We start from the raw sequence: 20,311 nt of genomic DNA on the forward strand, positions 1-20,311 counted from the left end.
GAAATTAAATAAAGCTATAAAATCTATTTAACTTTTAATTGTATTTGCATATTGATTAAAGTTACTATAGTTATTTAGTGAAGAGCAGCAAATGAATCTCTTTGTGTTTTGCTTGATAACAGAGATGTTAATGTAAGAGTGCACAGATTTATATAAATGAATGAATTAATGAAGCATTCGACTACTTTAGTAACTGTTTGTGCTAATTTAAGAGAAAAACAGAGCAGAGCAGTGGTCATAATGTCGAGCGAAAAAAAAAGAAGAAGAAAAAAACAGCTCTGAAACATAACCAGCTTTGTCTTTTTGTAGAAAACACACTTTAGATCATTTTAGGGTAAGAGGTTTTTGAGTTATTGCTGTATATCTCTGAATGTGTCAGGAATATCAAGAACAAAACCAACTTAACCGCGCTTATTTCTGGCGCCCCCCTGGATGTACAGCGCCCTTAGCATTTGCCTATACTGCCTATGCTACGGGCCGGCCCTGAATACATGTATCATAAATACTACCCATCCCTGTTATGATTATTAGTAAAGTTGAATGTTTAAGAGTCTAGATTACATGATGACCTTAGTATCATCCCACTTTAGAGTAAAACTAGAATAATATGCGTGTCATTGCTTTTCCTGTAATGATTTCGTCAGGATCTACTCAGCCAGGTCAGAGGTCATAGAAAGCTTTTGAGAGGAGAATTGGAAACGACGAATTGGTTTCCTGAGTTATTTGCCATTTTTTATCTTTTGAAGTGAATTTCTTTGTATATAAGCTGCCAGGTTGAATGTAGATTGTACCAGTTTTAAAGCAGTTTTGATAAGACTGCAGAGATTACACTCAGCCTTGGGTAAGGGGCTAAGAACAGATTGTACTTTAACCCTCTACTGCACGCAATATAATAAATCTATAAAAAAAAAAAATTGATGTTAAAATGGCTTAAATATATTTTAGGTAATTTAAAGGTTTAAAAGGTAATTAATGATATGTTGCTATATGGCAGCAACGTCCAACAGTGGGTCTAATTTAAAAATGTTGAATTTAAAACTTTCCTTATAATTAATAATTTTGTTGTTTGAAATGATTTAATTGGTGTTGCAGTATTATAAGCTTTAACAGAAAACTTATAACTTACAACTGATATTCCAACTGCTTTAATTTATTCCATTCTTTTTTGATTATTTTTATTAAAAAGCTAATATTGTACCGTCATGTATATAACATACAGTGAATATAAATATTTTCTCCAGTAAATATTATAACAAATAAATAACAAGTCTAGAATATCCAGACACATCAGAATAAAGTAGCTACTAGCTAACAATGTTTATAAATTACACTATACTTTACTACGCCTGTCTTATCTACCTCAGAGCTAACTTACTCGAACTGTCTCCATCACTGCTCTTACCAAATGTCCAGTCTGCATCATTCTCATGGTCACTAAAACTCATAAAAATTCTCATGGTCACTAAAAAATCTCATCCTCACTTTCATCTGCAGGAAGAGCCAGTTCTGTCCTTTTCTTTTTTCACTTATCATTGAAAATGGTGGTGCTCGCTGATACACTGTTTCCTGTATTCATATCTATTCAAAAGTAGTATTGCCAGTAAAACTAGATTTTATCCATAATGCAAATGTCATAAACATACACCTAATCAACAATATATTACTAGCATTCATGTTGTTATTTGCAACTTAAAACTTCACAACTGACCTTGCCAGCTAGCTCACCCATTGCAATATTGCACATTTCACTATTGTACAGTTTGCATACATTTAAATATAGAGCTGTGAATATGTCATAATAAATTAATGGAGGTTTTGTTTCAGATTTTTTTTGTGGATCTGACATTTAGTAAACGCCAGACAATAAACACCATTCTGTCAGAAATCACGCAACAGAAAAACACTGCAGGTCATGTGACTTAACCAAAGCACATCATTGGCTACACTAAGGTCTTCTCTTTCCAACAAAAGCAATAGAATGTTGGTCTTGAAGAAACAGTAGCAGAGAAATGTACATAAATATCATGTTGCCATATGGCAACACCATGCGGTAGACTAGAGGGTTAAGTGTGTGAAAAGCCTAGTAGCTGTCTGATGTTTGTATGCTTGAGATATTGAGATATCATTCAGAATTGTACACACACACACACGTGGAAATTTTCTTAGTTTTTTTAAGTTAATCAGGTTAAAACACCTATATGTATGAGGCAGTTAATGACGTTACGTAAGAGTGTGATTGTTAATGGTTTGAGCTTGTATGCAGAATGACCGGCAAACTATTTGTGAGTGTTTAAGCTGGTTTCTGCTGATGAAACTGCAAACTTTCTTCTGTCAACTTCTGTCAACTTTATTTTAGTTGAATCCCGTTGGTACCGCGACACAGTCTTACATCTTACATTTATTGTGTCTTGGGTTTTAAAACTTGAAAAGGTCAACTCTGGGTCATTCTTAGCCCTGGGTAAATCTACCTTTTTCTTTCACACTGCTTATAATTTACTAGGTAATCCAGGGTTAAGAACAGTGTGGAAAAAATCCTAATTTTTTTTAAAAATTCAAGTAATAAAACTGAGTGTTGAGGGAAAACCGATCAAAGGTTAAAGGTCATTTAGGCCTTATGCGGTTTCAACACTTGTTCTGGAATGAACCAATTTTCTTTGCTTTTCCAGCAGAATGGCTAGTGTCTGTCCTCTAGTGGCCTCTGACTGATACTGTCTGAACTTACGTTTTTATTCAATCTTATAGATGAGGAAATGTCAGACCAGTAGATCTTGACTTTACAGGAACTTTTTTTTTTGGTCCCCGAGAGGAAAATGACCCCAAAGTTATTGTAGAAGAATAAAAAATACAGTCTGTACAGTATAAACATCATTACTTATATATCCTCTTAAAGAGATATGTTCAAGCCTCTGTGTGTGTATGTGTGAGTGAGAGAGTAGCCTCTTTCACACATACAGACCTTTCCGGAAAATTGCCGGCAATTTTCCGGAAAGGTTGTATGTGTGAACAGGTCCTTTTTGAAAATACCGGTAAATTCGTTCTGGCTATTTTCCGGAAAGAGAAGTTGTAACATTACCGGCAATTTGCCGGAAGGCTGCGCTGTGTGAATGCAGAAGAAGGATTACCGTAATAAGCGCGTGCACGTCTAGAACGTGCTGACGTGATACGTCTGCTTTAGCCAATCACAACAGTCAGACGCATTCACGTCCGCGCGGTTTGTGAGGATAAAAGCCTTTGAATATTTTTCCAGACACATTTAGCTGCTAGAAGTTAGTCAGATCACGTTTATATGTTCTTCTTAATGCCAACTGTGTAAATAATCATCGATGAGATGCTTATGATAAGCCGTTGTTTGTTTACCTTCAAGCTTTGCGTGTGCCTATGAGCGCCTGCACAATTATGAACATCTCGACATGCGAAAGTGATCCTGCGAAAGTTGTTCACAATATTGATCATCCACAGAGTTTGTAATTTAGTCAAATGTTTACTAATACAAGCGCAGCCGTTTAAAGCTCATTTGTGGTGAATGATGTCAGAATTTACCGGTATTTTGGAATGGATGTGTGAATGCTCTTTTCCGGAAAATTTCCGTAACGTCCTCGCCTGTGTGAACAGCGCTTTTTTCAATATACCGGTAAAGTCGTTCCGGAAATTTTCCAGAAATTTACCGGTATCACTGTGTGAAAGGGGCTAGTGTCTGCACAGTCCTCTACCCACTTTTTTCTACATTGTGCTTTAATTACTAAATTTGTTAACAATTTCCCAAAACTTTGCTCAGTTACAGTCACATCAGTTTATAAGTGTGTGTGAGAGTGTGTATGTGTTTAGTTGTCCTGGTGTTTAATTGTTTAAGTGATGTGTTTAAGTGTGTCATTCACTGCTGTCTGCTTTTTCAGCATCTTGGCTGATTTGATGTATTTTTGATGAAAACAGGACTGGTGCGACAAAGTCTTTTTTATTCATGTTTTTATTTACAAATGTTTTCTTTGTTGGGGCTGTGCCCTCTTCTCAGGATCTTCTGTGCCTTTTCCAGGATCTTTTCTTGGGGCTTGATCTTTTTTTCTGGATCCTCTGTTGTTGCTGTGACCTTTTTTTAGGATTCTTTGTTGCTGCTGTGTCCTTTTTAAAGCTCTCCTGTTGAATCTGTAACTTTTTTAGCGTCAGGAACTGTGGTGCTCAGTAGTGCAAATAATCTTTCCCATCCATTTGCACTACATTCCTTATATCTTATTCCTTGACCTGAAACATACAGACACACACCAAATCAAGGTTATTGATTCAGATTCATCAAAATAAACAAAAAAAAAAAACATTAAATGTACAATAAAAAAACCTTTTGCAAATGAAAAGAGAATCTATTTTCCAAATCATTAGAAGCTGATCTACAGTTCAGTACCTTAAACCATTGATGGAGAATGATTTCTTCCAGAGGAATCCGCTGGCTTGGGTTTTCCTGCAGGAGAGCTTGAATCAAATCACAGCATTCTGTGCAGAACGATGGTGGGAAGAAGTGAGAGAAACACATTATCAACTTCAACTTTACATCTGCTGTCATTTTATTCATCTATAAGATCTGACTCTACTCTCCTTTAGAATCAGAACATTGTCACCATTATCCAATATCCAACTCTTAGTTTCAATCCACCATTTTGTATGATTTAAACTACAACTGCTCGTCTATGATGTGATGAATGACGTCTTACCTTCTGACAATCCAGGCTCAGTCCAGTTTCCATCATCGATCCTCTGCGTGTCCGTGACTTCAGGAAATCGTTGACACAGCAGCAGGAATAACAGAACTCCTAAAGACCATACAGTGGATGGTTCTGCATGGTATTCGTCGTCCAGGTAGTACTCTGGTGGGAAGTACTCCTTTGTGCCTGAAGGAACAAGATTTAGTCTCAGCATGAAACACTAAAGCATGTTTTCTCTGTAACATGAAAATACATGATTGGTCAAATTGACAGTCCAGACTACAGGTGTTAAGTTTAATACATACCACAGAAACTGTCATAGCCAGATTCCTGGAGAAGAGCTCCACAGCCAAAGTCAATTAGCTTGACCTCAAGCGTGTCAGTGTTGACCAGCAGGTTCTCCAGCTTTATGTCTCGGTGAAATACCCCACGTCTGCAGCACATGAGACCGGCCGTTGTTGCCTGCTCCATGATCTTTTGAGCCTGGCGTTCAGTGATGGAGCTGAGAGACATTATGAAGTCGAACAGATCTACACATGGTGAAGGTCGTTCCAGGATCATGATGTAACGATCCTGCTGGTCCTGCCAGTCCAGCAGCTCAATGATCTCTGGAACCTTGCCGCCTCTATGAGCCAGTATCAACAGGCCGATCTCTAAAGGAAGGGGCTCAGGATGACCAGCCTAGAAGAAAGATTAGTTAGGCGGTGTTGCTTCCCCAAATATACTGTTGTCAGTGCCTTTACACCTTTAAGTCTACTTACGATGTTGATATATTTCATGTTCGATGGCTTTCTGGCAATTTTTACTGCCACCTGTTCAACAAAACAACACTTCTGTTATAATCACATCAAGTGCACTAAAAAGTGAACATAATATATGTTAAAGGGATTGTTCACCTCAAGGCCATCCTCCAAGCGCTTCCCTTCATAGACGCTGCCAAATCCTCCCTCTCCAATCTCCTTGCCGAGTTCATACCGGTCCAGAATGTCACCTGTTAAAAGATGAATAATTGCAGCTGATGTGAAATGTCAAGCACTGACAGACACGTGTGTAATGTTTGAGGTGGAATAGACATATGCCTATATTCAATAATTCAATACATCGTGAAAATGAACCTGCACAATACTGATATGGTGGACACTTCAAAATACAGCAAACAGTGATTGAAACTTTTAGAGTGCTTTTTAAAAAATATATTTATATTTATAGAACTTAATGTAATGTACTCTACTTCATACTGAAGACGATCATGAGAGAAGGCCACACGTTCTCAAATGACCACTAGATTTACCTTCAGAACTCTTCTTGTGGATCTGAACAGGAGTCTGGTCCGCCTGATTAGAGCTGCTGCTGGACTTCTGGACTTTACAGGAGAGCAGCTTTTCAGGACTGTCAGTCCTTCTCCTCTTTCTCTCACTTTCCTCAGCAACATCAGTGGACTGAAGGCTGGTGATGGATATTGGAGATGTATGAGGATGGAAATCGTTCACATGAGAGCTGTGAAAACTTCGTTTTCTCTTTTGGCCACAGAGAAAATTCATCCACTGGTTGTCATCTGTATTTAGAGATGTAAGACATGCATTAATGATAATGATAATGGCTTATAAAATTGATTTGTATTTTGATGTAAAGTGTAAAGACACACTTCATCTTAGAGATCAGAAACAGTCATGAATTGGGTTTCTTATAGTGAAAGCTCATAATTTGCCTTCAACAAATCTGAATCATACACATTTTATGCCCGTTATTGAGTCCATTGAATATTGATATTTATACCATTTTTATATTTCAGTGATATTATTAATAATCTGCAATTATTTAAATGATTTATGTACAATACAGATTCTTGTTAAAGTTTTCTCTTTTAGTCGATAAATTATGAGAAACTTTGATTACCAAACAATTGGTTCTACTTAGATTTGTGTTAAAAACCTAAAACAAGTTAAAAAGTTATTTTTTATTGTATGTGTTCAGTTTTTAGTTATTTTACTCTCAAAATCATTCCTCATAAATCTGCAGACTTTTTAAACAAAATTCTCAGCAGAAATAGCAAAACATGTGCACAGAATCTGTCTGGGCCTATATGTACATGTACAGAGATCTAGTGAACACAAAGCATGGTCAGATTGACAAACAGTGACTGGATTTACCCTCAGCGTAAAGGGAGAGCGGCTTTTTAAAACTCTCCCACCTCCTCTTCTTTCTCACTTGTATCTCAATCTCCTCACCAACACCAACGGGTGAATGGTTCTCAGCCACATTGGCGCTGGATGTCGGAGGTGTATGAGAATGGAAATCATAATTGAGTGTCTGGAGAACAACGCTTTCTTTTCAATGCCATAATAACAGAATTCACTGGGAAAACTACTATTACCAACTGCAATGAGAAGACGCAATGAGGAGATTCTGAACTCTCTTCTACTTTTAATGCTGCGTTCTTCTGTTTCTATGACAGCGCATTCCAGAACACTTGTTTACATTCAAAATCATAACACCATATTGGACAAGCTATCTAAACTAGATATATAATAGACAGACAGGCAGATACAAGCTATAATTTTTAATCTTTCACTTCTCAATAATAAGGAACAGTATTTTCACCACAAATGTCTACATAAATACAAGAAATAAACTTGTAAATACAACACCAAACTGATTCTAAAACATTATTGTCCAGAAACTAAATAAAAAACTGTCATTTTAAGATTAGAAAATCTCAAATAATTTTGATTTAACTGAATAAAATTCTATTAAATGTTGTAATTGCTAACAGAACAAACTCAAAATAACATTATTAGGCCTACATTTAGTCATGTGATGTATGTGTGGAGTAAAACATAAAACTAAGACTAAAATTATTATCCAGTAACAAAATTAAACAAAGTAATTTTAAGCTTAATTATATACAGTAGATTTGAGCTGAAAATAAGTTAGGTTTATATTTATATATGAGCAATTTCAGTGTTATGGATGTGACATTTGCAGTAAAAACTTAAAACATAAATTCACATAGAAAATATTTGTTTAACACTGTATTAAACTGTTTATATTTTCCAGAACAACTGACCACAGAGTTATGGGATCAGAAAAATATTGTTCTATAAACATGTTTTGTACTTTAAATGTAAATACTTTGTAGAAATTCTGTGAATTAAACTGCACAACCCAAAAGAAGTAATGATCATCAAAATGATAAGAGTTGACTCTCTATAAAACAAAAATGATTGATTTTATGTTATGTAATATTTTTGCCTTTATGAGGAAAAAGTGTCGTTATGGATGTGACCGATGTGAAATTGGCACTTGTGTGACTTTGATAAATCAAATGTAATTGTTTGAAAAAGCTGACAGAGACATTTTTGAGCATTTTTAAAGTTCTGTAAAATACTTGCTTAGACAAAAAAAAAAAAAAAAAACAGAAACGGGTTCCGTATTTTGGTGAAAACTTCGTGCTAAGGTTGACATTTGCATGGAATTGCTAAGATATGTCATATGTTTAAGCATTAAGACTATATTTAGAGTCATCTTTGTTGGAGAGAAAAATTCATATAAATCCTGTAACGTGTATATATGAAATATGTATAGCTATCACTATTTTCCATTGTTGTTGGAAACACTCACATCTTATTACAGTAACTCGATGTTTTTCCTGCAAAGACAAGTAGAAGGGAGGTGACCACCTCTATCAAATTTTGTACAACCTCCACCTTTTAACAAAAATCAGGCAGGCGATCACTACTGACAGACCCTAAGTTATGCTCAAGTGCTGGTCATGTATTTAATTACATTTAATGTTAACAGTTTTAAATAAGATCATGTTTTGATAAGATTCCAACAATAATACAAAATGTGTTTATTTCAAGTAGCAAACATTTCATCATGACTACTAAATGAATAATGCCTGAATAGTGTCATGTGCTCATTCAAAACTTTTAATCAAGCATTGTCAGCTGTAGTCACCAAGCAGTGTTTAAAATAGTTTGTTTGCATTTATGTCTTTAAAATGTTTTGTGTATGAAATATTTGACCTCTCAGATGAGTGTCACTTTTACCTCAGGCCAGGCCCGTGCAGAGACTTTCGTCTTTTCCTCTCTGTCTTTTCAGCTGGATGGCTTGATAACCTCCTCAACCCCTGTTGTAAGTAGAAGGTGGGAGAGCTGTGTGAGAGCTCAAATGTATTAAAATAAAATACTATATATAATAAAATATTTTGAAAATACTACAAAATGCTAATTAAGGGAGCATGAAATGTCTTCACAAACCTTCTATCAATAGGCCTATTGGATCAATCCCTTCACCATTAAACTGGCTTAGTGTAGTAAACCATGTTTGACAGCATCAGCGTTTCTCTGAGCAAGTTTAAGTCAGCTTCTCTGTCGACTCATTCACGTCTACTAAACATAAAACATGTAACTTTTGTTTCTCTTTTATTTTAGTCTAGATTTTACACACATTTTATACAGAAAGTATTGTCTTGAAGATGATCCCTTTAACGCTGTAAAAATCATTCACAGCACATAATGAGTTGGAATATGATACTATATCTCTTGATTGCTACCATCTCTAAAAGTCTTATATTTCAACATTTTTGCAGTTGAAATCTTCAATACTGAATGTAAAATCACGATTTCTGAAAACTACTAAAATCTCTAGTTTTAGTCATTTCTATATTTCTTTGCAATTGTACTCTTCAACACACAATATAAAACATACTGTACTGTACATGAAGTATACAAGAAGACATTTACAATAGGGGAGCGCAGGGCACAAAGTAACGTGGGGTTAAGTGTAACACAGAGTTTTAAGGTACTTGCTCAGGCTTGATCATGGCATTCTTCCGAGGTTTTCACCACAGTGTCAGCAGATGTCTTCCTGGCTATTATTGAATAAGTTCGGTGAAGTTTGGATGAGAAACACAAGAGAAAGCATTTTTGCAGCATAAAGGTATTTTTTATCATAATCAATATTCTTTTATTTAAAAAAATTTGTAAAAGTATGAAAGTGAAATCTTGTTGTGATCACCGTCTTCTAGGCTAAAAGATAAAACCATTTTGAAAGATGTAAGAAACACACAGTGACTGCTAGCCAGTTTTGAGGAAAACATGACACAGTGTGGTTAGTTGTGACAGGGTGTTAAAGTTAAGCCACACACTGTTGAACACCAATTAAACTAACACAATATTTTTTTTAATTTTGACAACTTTTTAATAAAATGTTTTTTAATAGATTTTTTTTTTTTGATAGACAAAAATATTTTATTGCTAATTCTCCAAATAAAGGCATTGTATAATAATGGAAAATAATCCAAATAAATTCAAATGTATTTATCCAATAAATAAGTAAACATACTGTGCTATGTAGAATAAAAATAAATTGAGCTAGGTACTGAGAAAATATAGATATTATTTAAAGTAAACTGGATTTAAATTTTGTGTAATCTGCCTTTTTAAGTATGTGTTACAACTAACCCTCTGTCTGTTACAGCTTGCCCCGCAGGTGGGGTAAATAGTAACATTTTACTCCTGGCACTTTTGGCAACACTGCACAGAAACCATAGGTTCGGCGATCATAATTTCAGAGCTCATTTGTAGGAGAGGCTTGTGTTTTGTTGGTAAAAAAACAAATGGTTTGTCTAACCCCAATACTTTGTTTATTATTTGACCAAGTGTTACTTTGTGCTCCGCTCTGCCCTACTATTATCCATCTAATTACATTGTTATAACAAGGCAAATACAATGTTACATAATAATTATAATGTAATGACATAATAATGACATCCAAACTAAAAGTTTGTAATTACATATGTACTGTGTATATTTATGTATAAATACACAAATACTGGAAAAAAAAAAACCTCCGCCTTTCTCTGTAACTTAAATGCACTCAGTAGGTAGCGTCAGAAAGCCACGTGTGATATTCCTGTCACAAAATGCGATGGTAAGTTTGGTTGTGGTGCTTAAAGGTTTACACTCGGAAGAGCAGCATTTACAGCAGATTTTTCAGTCTCATAATATTGTAGTGATGTTAATGTACGGTAAACTTTATTAACTTAAAAATCATTTGACTAAGGTCTGTCTTAAAACTCTGAAAGAGTACTGCGGACGATACAAACTAACTTTTCCATCTGAATAACAAACAAAGACCACTAGTCGCTCACTTACCAAATCTGTAAAGACAGGATAATCAACACAAACTGGATCAGCGTCTTTATTAAAAGGAGACGAGCAGCAATTCCAGATTTCACCATTTCCAGTTGAGAAAAGCTCTCGGGGAAAAAAATTTCATTAGACACGTATTTCTGTCGCACGTGGCGTGCACTGATCCACACGTGAGTCCAGCTGCGCTTTCATAGAGAGGAAATGAAAACAAAACCCTTACCGCGGCAAATTATAAAAGCAACATTGACGACCCGTAACTCCAAACAATTCATGTTCTCACACTTGGCAACACAATGTGGCGTCTCTCTGCCGTCTGAACACTGTGATTGGTAAACAGTCTTGGAGGCTATCATGCATATTAATGAAGTTGCACTGCATACATAATAGAGCGCGCTGATTGGTTGGAACCAAATCTTACTCATGAAAGAATGCAGTGTTTTTAGCAGTGTGGGACACACATACGACTGTCAACAGCTCAAAAAATGTGTTTTAGTGTTTTGTGACCCTTTAATAACATGCTAATTCATGCTAGAATTATGCTTATTTGTGCTAGAATCATGTTAATAACATGCTAAGTCATGCTAGAATCATGCTAATAACATGCTAATTCATGCTAGAATCATGCTAATAAAATGCAAACCCATGCTAAAATCATGTTAATAACATCCATCCTAGATTTATGGTAATATGGTAATACATGCTAAAATTATGCTAAATACATGCTAATTTGTACTAGAATCATGCTAAGTGATGCTAGAATTATGCTAAAAACATGCTAATTCATGGTTGAATCACAATAATAACATGTTAAATCATGCTAAAAGTATGCTTTGAACATGCTAAATCATTCTAGTATCATGCTTATAACATGCTAAGTCATGCTAGAATCATGCTAATAGCATGCTAATTTATGCTAGAATCATGCTAATAACATGCTAATTCATGCTAAAATCACGCTAATAACCTAATTCATGCCGGAATCATGTTGACAACATGCTAATTTGTACTAAATTCATGCTAATAACAAGCTAATCCATGCTAGAACAGTGGAAACAACGTTATAATCCTAGCTAGAATCATGTTATTAACATGCTAATCCACCCTAGATTCAGGATAATATCATGCTAATTCATGCTAGAATCATGCTAAAACATGCTAATTTATACTAGAATCATGGTAACAACATGCTCATCCATGCTAGAATCATGCTAATAGCATGCTAATCCATGCTTGAAGTATGCTAATAACATGCTAATTTGTACTAAAATCATGCAAATAGCATGTTAATCCATGCTTGAAGTATGCTAATTCATGCTAGACTTATGCTAATAACATGCTAATTTGTACTAAAATCATGAAAATAACAAGCTAATCCATGCAATAATCATACTAAACCATGCTAATTCACACTGGAATCATGCTAACAGCATGATAATCCTTTGCTAGAATCATGTTAATAACATGGTAATCCATCCTAGATTCATGATAATAACATGCTAGAATCATGCTAGAATTATGCTAAAACATGTTTGAATCATGCTAATAACATGCTAATCCATCCTAAAAGCATGCTAATAGCATGCTAATCCTAGCTTGAATCATGCTAATAACATGCTAATTTGTACTAGAATCATGCAAATAGCATGTTAATCCATGTTTGACGTATGCTAATTCATGCTAGAATTATGCTAATAACATGCTAATTTGTACTAGAATCATGAAAATAACTAGCTAATCCATGCAATAATTATGCTAAAACCATGATAATTCACACTGGAATCATGCTAACAACATGATGATCCTCGCTACAATCATGTTAATAACATGGTAATCCATCCTAGATTCATGAAAATAACATGCTAATTCATGCTATAATCATGCTAATATATGCTAATTCATTGTAGAATCATGCTAACCCATGCTCGAATCATGCTAATTACATGCTAATCCATGCTAGAATCATGGTAATAACATGCTAATTTGTACTAGAATCATGCTAATAACATGCTAATCCATGCTTAAATCATGCTAATAACACACTAATTCGTACTAGAACCATGCTAACAACCAGTATTATGCAAGTTACTTACAAACTATCACATTACACATTACTTGTTACTGTTATTTTAAAGTAATCCTTTACCTTGCAATATTATTGTCTCTGAATTGTATTATTTTACATGACTCTTATATTTCTTTTTAGTTACTTTCACCAAAATAACAAAAAAAAAATGTTAAACTTTTAATTGTAAATTGACTAAATGTACTGCAGAGCATTTTACATCCATTAGAAAGCAATATGACATAGCATTATGACTGTGACCAATGCAGGCTACTAACAATATAGTATATAATTGGTAACGCGAAGGCTCAAGACAATGCAAGAAAGGATGACAGTCAGAATCACAAATTATCTGAGGGTGCTTTCACTGTGAATCGATTCAGTTGTTCCAAAACAGACATTACAATTGTTACATTGTTGCTCTTTGCTCCTGGTGTGGTTCACTTTCAAACTGCAAAGTTTCTAAACAGACCAAAAGAGTTTGTTTCAATCGAGCGGAGACCACCTCATTCAAGCAATCTCAAAGCAATTGATTTGGTGTAGATCCAAGCGCGATTGCTGGATTCACATATGCCAATTGAACAGCGCTAACTGGGCAAACGAGACAGGTTCCAAAACAAAAGTCTAGGTGTGAAAGCCCCCTCAGTCTGTTTAAAGTATAGGTGAGGTACAGTGATTATCTGGCAATATCTCTGAATAGCTTGGGTATATTGATATTAGACACAACAAGCCTATATATGCCATGACAAGATGCCGTTTGTTTTCTTTTCTTATTGTTGCCATTATTTTATTGACTTTAAATTCAAGTTGTTCACAACATGATGAAGTGAGCATGATGAACATAGCTTTCTCAATGTAAAGTGCAATTAGAGGACCAACCCTTCAACCTGTCATTTTAGACTTAGTCATTTTTACAGATCAAACAGAGATCTATATGCCTCTAAAACTATTATATCTGTGTAGATAATGAACGTTGCATAAAGAATAAGATGATACACAGGCTGGCTCGACTGCTCTCCGTTTTACTTCGCTCTTTTAGATAACAACTACAACAACCAGGCATTTCCAGTACACATCACAATGCACTCTGGGTGCTGTAGTGAAATAACAATGCCATGAAATATACAACATTTCCATCCCCTTTAATTTTAAGGTCAACGTATTAACTTTGAACTAGCACCATGCAGAATGAATGTATATAATTTAGTTTACCTTTTAACATACTGTGAACTGGAGCTGCACGTTTGGCTAAAATGAGAATCACAATTTTCTCACGATTCTGTAGATGTAAAATAAAGGTTAATATGAGTCTGCAATTATTATTGTTTTTTATCAAACGTGGTAAAACAACAATATTATGTGTAGGTCTACTGGTTTCTATAAATAATTCTATTCTACTTATAATAATTCTGATGTTGAATTATGTTTGAGCTATAGGCCTATGCTTGCAATCTGTCATTGACAACATTATTAGACCATTTATTCACTGGTAAAATCAACATTATACAGACTAGAGTAGTTATACTGACACTGTAAACCACTGATCATCAACTGGCGGCCGAATCCGGCCCGCTGAGTCGTTCAGACCGGCCCGCTACTGGATTCTAAAATTGTGAGAATCAAAAAGAAAATAGTGATCCACACTTAAAGCAACTAAAAATTACAACAACTGAGTCTTTTGTCAGAATAACCACCATGTATCACTATACTTAAGCTACACTCCGAAATGAGGACAGACTCGGACGGATTATGCGGCGTTAAGCATTTATTGTTTTAAACAGGTATTTGAAAAAAAAACAAACAAACGCATAGACGTAACTTTTCCTCATGCCCTTACTTAACATTTTTTTTATTATTATTTCTAAGTCTCAACAACAAACTTGAAATTAGCAGACTCCTCGAGACTAAAAAAAAGAGAAAAAACAATCTGGCATAACTTAAAATAGCATGGTAATAACCTGGTACCAGATGAAAACAGGTCACAAATAATGTTCGCACATCAAATGAAACGTTAAGTGGGCTAGAATTCAAACCACAATTCTGAAACGGTCTACTCACAGTGCTTAATCAATGGCTAAAGTTACATTTCCCCTCTGACACCAACTTTTTCACATCAGGTTGAGCTGCTGTCAGACTTATGTGCAAACAGTCCTCCAAAGACTGGGTTGACAGTCGGTTCCTCTCGTGTGTTTTTATCGAGTTCATCTTGGAGAATGCAGCCTCACAGGTGTAGGTTCAACCGAACATGGTGAGCACATACATAGCCAGCGTTTTTAATGTGTCATAGGTCTCGGGACAAGATACCCAAAATGCGCTCAGGCTTTCATCACCACGGAGAGCCGCCTTCATGTCACCTGCGGCCTGAATTTCAGCCAACTGGCTCTGAATGGCCGCCTCGTCTAATGGCAGCATTTTCACCACGTTCATGGAGAATTCTCCGTTTGGGCTGATGGTGAATGGGTCACGAGCAAATTCAATGGCATCCCTGGAAATGAAAAAGTCATCGAATCTAGCAGAAAAGTTGTCTTTTAATTGTGTGATGAATGTCTTCATCTGGTCTGTTACGTTGCCTTCTCCCACCGTCTTCAGTGTGTTAAAGTGCAGCAGCCTCTCTGACAACAAATCTGCTTGGAAGAGTTCGAGTTTGTTCCCAAAGGCATCAAGTTTTTCCACCAAATCCACCACTGATTTTCCTTTTCCTTGCAGCTGGAGATTAAGTGTATTTAAATGGGAGAAGATGTCTGTTAAAAACACAACGTTGCACACGTATAATTTGTCTTGCATGACGCGGAGATGGTCAGCTGCAGCTTTGGATTGACTTTGTTTTAAGAAATCCACTACTTGCGCACAGAGTTCAACAAATCGCTCCAGTGCTTTGCCCTTACTAAGCCAGCGCACGTCATTGTGGAGTAACAGGTCATCATGAGAAGCCTGGGATTCAAGCACAAATTTGCAGAATAGGCGGTGCTGCGTGCTTGAAGTTCCTCTGATGTGGTTGATAATTTTCATCGTTTTCTCCATCACTTCTTTGAGCTCCCCACTTAACTTTGCACACAGTACGCTCTGATGGATGATACAGTGGAGTGCGTTAGTTTTAGGAGCGACAGTCTTTAATCTGCTCACCAGACCCTTGTTTTTTCCAGTCATAGCAGGTGCACCATCTGTCTCTGTCAGGATTATTTTATCCAGGGGCAATCCATGGCTTTTAAAAAAATCCTCCAGTTTTCCAAAGATGATGTCAGCAGTGGTGTTGTCGTCCAGCGGAAGCAATGCCAGCAGCTCTTCTCGGAAATCTTTGCCATCAAAGTATCAGACAAAAACGCACAACTGTGAGATGTCCGTGTTGTCAGTGGACTCATCAGCTAGCTAGCGAAAAGTATTTGGCTTTCTTAACCCCGTCAATGAAAGCTTTCTGCACTTGCTCTGCCAAAACGTGCACACGACGTGCATTATTTGAGGCAGATAGAGGTACTTGTTTGACAGATGTAATAATTCTGTCCATTGATTTGTCGGGGGCAAGTCCAGAACGGTGATCATGCACTCCTTTAAAACCTCACTTTCCGTGAAAGGCCGGTTACGTCTGCAAAGCACCCAAGCAGCCTGCAGGGATGCACATGTCACTCTCTCTTGATCAGTTAAAGTCCGGGTAATAATGCCACTTGCACGGGAGTAGACACATTTCAATGTGGCGATTTTTCTCTGACGAGCCTCTGACAGCTCAGGATATGAAACCTTGAAATTAAAATGTTTTGTGTTGTGGTGACAGCGCAGATTGTACTCTTTTGCAACAGCAACAGTTTCGCTGCAAATTAGGCATACTGGTGACGCATTTCGGAAGGTTGGCATGATAAATGCGTACTTATCAGTCCAGTCATCATTGACAGACCTGTTTTCTGCATCAATTTTGCGTTTCATGGTCTTTGAGAGTGCCATTTTACCTTTGTTAAGGGACCTTTTCCTGTCACTTCCTCCGTGTTTGTTTTTCAATTGCTCTATAAATAAAGTTGACTTAGTTGAGGCAAAATATCTTTCACTCCTAGTGGTTGACTGTGGTATAGGTGATGGGAGCCTGAATCAAATGCCTTCAGTTTTGTAATGAAATAAAAAAAGTATAAACATTAAAAATAATGTTAAGCTAAAATTACATTTTTATTAGATTTTTTATTAGATTTTATTTTTAGAAAATAAAAACATTTATTTTCATGCACAACTGTGTGTTCGCCATGAAAGAAAAAAATTATCAAATGCTTGTCGCAATCATAACTCTAAAATGCGATATGATTAAATGATGTGCACGCTTTCAGTTTCATTTTCACTGCTAAGTGCTGTTCATATTTTGCGCACGGCTCCAAAACGATTACTCTGTGCCACAAACTGATTATTATTTGCAACTTTATTACCTGTTATCCACAGCCTATGCAGGTTCTGTTCACTAAAGTAGATGCGCGCGTCTATCATTAAGTGGGTGATTCTCACGAAAACGTAGTTTAAAATTTTTCAAACATGAATTTTGAAAAAATGTTTAAATTAAATTTGGTTTTGCAGATAATTACAACAAAGTCTGGAGCATTTGTCAACATTAATTTAAAAATATATACACATCATTTAGTACCTTTTTGAGCATAATTTCCAAAACATCTCATTACCGCAACAGTCTGCTAAATTGATTATTACAAAAAAGCTAATTCATTTTGACATTTTTTAAAAAGGGATTATTAACAGTGATGTGAAATTATTTTAGATTCTAAGATAACATTTATTTTTAAATGAACAGGGTTTTTTTTATTGTTTTTTCTCATTACCGAAACACCGTACACAACTGACAACACTTTTTTTAATGTATTTTGATAAAACCTGATGTGTTTTCAAAATAATGTGGCTAACCTGAAAGGACATAATTTGTAGATTATGCACATGCATTAAAAAGCAAACAATTAAAAAATATTAATTAAAATATCATTTAAGGAACGTTGGTTGCGGTAATGAAAAATAGGTTGTAGAATTTAGGTTAATCATTTCAACATTGATTTTAAGTATATTATTAGATTTTGTTAAACATTTAATGTAGAAAAAACAACACTGAATTTCAAATTTGCTTTATTATTAGTGCTTTAAAACATAACTTTAATTTATTTAACGCATATACCAACCACAACCCTAAACCCAACCGTATACTTCATACTTGATGTGCTTAAAGTCGTAACCGAGTTGCTAAATGAATATAATAATATATCAAATTAATTGGGTGTGGATAAATTTGGAGAAAACTTTGGTGAAAATGATCTCTTGTAAGTATTTCCACCATCTTGCCAACAACATCTCGTTGTGACATCTCACATGGTTCAATGGGATCTCCATTACTGCAAATTGCGTCTCTCTAACTTACTACAAGTTACGCACCTTCATGTTACGCCTGTCTTGCAATCCACAGACAGGCATACTTGGTATTTCTAGGTAAAGTAAAGACTGTCATTTAAAAATAAATTCAAAAAGAAGATTAGCACCCTCTGGTCATGCAATGACATGGTGCAAACACTAGGTTCTAGTATTACTATCTCTACAATGCTGCTTGGGAATTCCTCTCTAGAGAAGCTAACATACTTCTTTCTGACAAGGTTTCGATATTTGTTGTTTGACAAAGCGACTTGAAGAGTAAAGTTTTGTATTTTTATTACCGTAAAAACTACATATGGTTATAAAGTGACTACACAAAAGGCTTAACATTTTGTATGGATGGAATATAAGGATGGAAAAATCCGCTTTGCGTCGTAATGCATGATCTAATAGGGAAACCTTTTATCCACAGACGTCAATTAGCCTGTAAATAATTAATTTCGTTTAAGCGCAAAGATTTGTTTCAAAACTATTTCTAAATTCAGTTCTAAGTTCCAGCAAACGAATAAATGAACAATAATAATAAAGTGTGGTCAAAAACCTGAGTAATATCCTAATACACATGCTGTGCCCCATATGGTCTAAAACCTGACAGGTGGGCAAATCTAAGCTTGTTTTTAATAAAACAAATATAAATATGTAGATAATAATAATACTGCTAATAATGATAACATTATACAAAAGCAAATTGTTATGAATGAACTAAAAAAGCCTCCCGAGATCAAGAAGGCATATGGTTTTTATATTTATGTAGGCTAGAAAATTATCTAAATCTAAAATCTAAAATGTTTTGTAATATTTTACAATTTACTTCGTTCTGGTCTATTGAAAAATCTATTATAGTTTCTCAAAATAGCACCGCACCAGCAATGCTCCTCAGAACGCCTTTTTAGAGCAGAACCCCTATGGACGTACATATGAGCTCAAATGATTTAAACAGCGTTGTGCAAAACCTCAAAACGACTCTTGCACCAAGCTGAAACAAGCAAACAACAATTGCGTCGCGCCTTACGCCACATTGCGCCAGGTGTATAATAGGGCCCTCTGTGTGTGTGTATGTCTGTGTGTGTGTATGCGCATTTGTACACTGCATGTGTGCAGATCAAAAATAAATTATTAACTTAAATGATTAGATTTCCTAACACTGTAGAGTATTTCTTTTAGTAATTACACCTGCTATCCCATCTCCAAATCTAACCTCTCTCTTTCTTTCCTTCTATACTCCTCAAGTAGTTCTGGGTTGCTGTACAATTTTTTCCAACCTAGCTTAAGCTAAAGATTTTATTTTTTTCATTGCTGACTGTTTAAAATAAAACAAATCAAAGCAAAATAAAAACAGTTAGTACATTTTAAAATTAACATTAAATTTAAAAGAGTTATTTGAATCTAGTATGCAATTTTACTTAAATTCTCATTCCCGAAACACCTGTTCTCTCTACCGCAACTGTCTCTAAATGGTTGCGGTATATGAGAAAAGAGTTGCGGAGAATGAGGTGCCTCAATATGTGTCACCGACTCGGTCCCAGTCATTCCCCTCGCTGGCCAGCAGAGGCCACCATCTCCGGACTTCTAAGCATTACATCATCCATCTACACTGATCCAGCACACCTGATCTGAATCACGCTAATGACCCACGCACCCTTTATAAGCAGCTCTCTCACACCCAGTCTTTGCGAAGTCTTGTTTAGCCCCGGCCAGCATTTCTGAGCGTTCTATCCTGCCTGATCTCCTGTGTACAACTTCAGCCCGTTTCCTGACTCTGCTCTGCCTTCTGCCTGCCCACGACTTAAAGCCTGTTACACGGACTCTGATACTTGCTGCCTGCCCTCGACCCAAGCCTGTTACACGGACTCTGAATCACGCCGCCTGCCTCTGACCCATGCCTGGTAAATCACTCTGTGTCTGTCAGCTGCCAGCCCTAAGACCTTCATTGCTGTTACTGTTGTATGTTCGCACATTCGTGCGTGTTGTATGTTGAGTAAAGTGTGACTTAATAAATACTGCAT

The 20,311-nt window shown here is 35.9% G+C and overlaps 1 protein-coding gene and 1 long non-coding RNA gene across 2 annotated transcripts in view; one reads left to right on the top strand and one right to left on the bottom strand.

The window, feature by feature from the left end:
- The window catches only part of LOC147832564 (uncharacterized), a 59,836-nt gene that overhangs the window by 23,091 nt on the left and 16,434 nt on the right, over nt 1-20,311 (top strand). The gene's annotated exons all lie outside the window — the stretch shown is intronic.
- Nucleotides 4,539-7,088, bottom strand: LOC570301 (novel protein similar to vertebrate pim oncogene family). The gene is made up of 6 exons (XM_087295737.1): nt 6,842-7,088; nt 5,983-6,246; nt 5,588-5,682; nt 5,453-5,503; nt 4,997-5,372; nt 4,539-4,877 (listed from the first exon to the last, which is right to left on the bottom strand). Exons 2-6 carry the CDS (start codon nt 6,230-6,232, stop codon nt 4,675-4,677), a joined length of 975 nt encoding a protein of 324 aa, XP_087151863.1. The 5' UTR covers nt 6,233-6,246; nt 6,842-7,088; the 3' UTR covers nt 4,539-4,674.

The sequence above is a fragment of the Danio rerio genome, chromosome 19 (assembly GCF_052040795.2).
Source record: "Danio rerio strain M-AB ecotype USA chromosome 19, GRCz13ab, whole genome shotgun sequence".
NCBI lineage: Eukaryota > Metazoa > Chordata > Actinopteri > Cypriniformes > Danionidae > Danio > Danio rerio.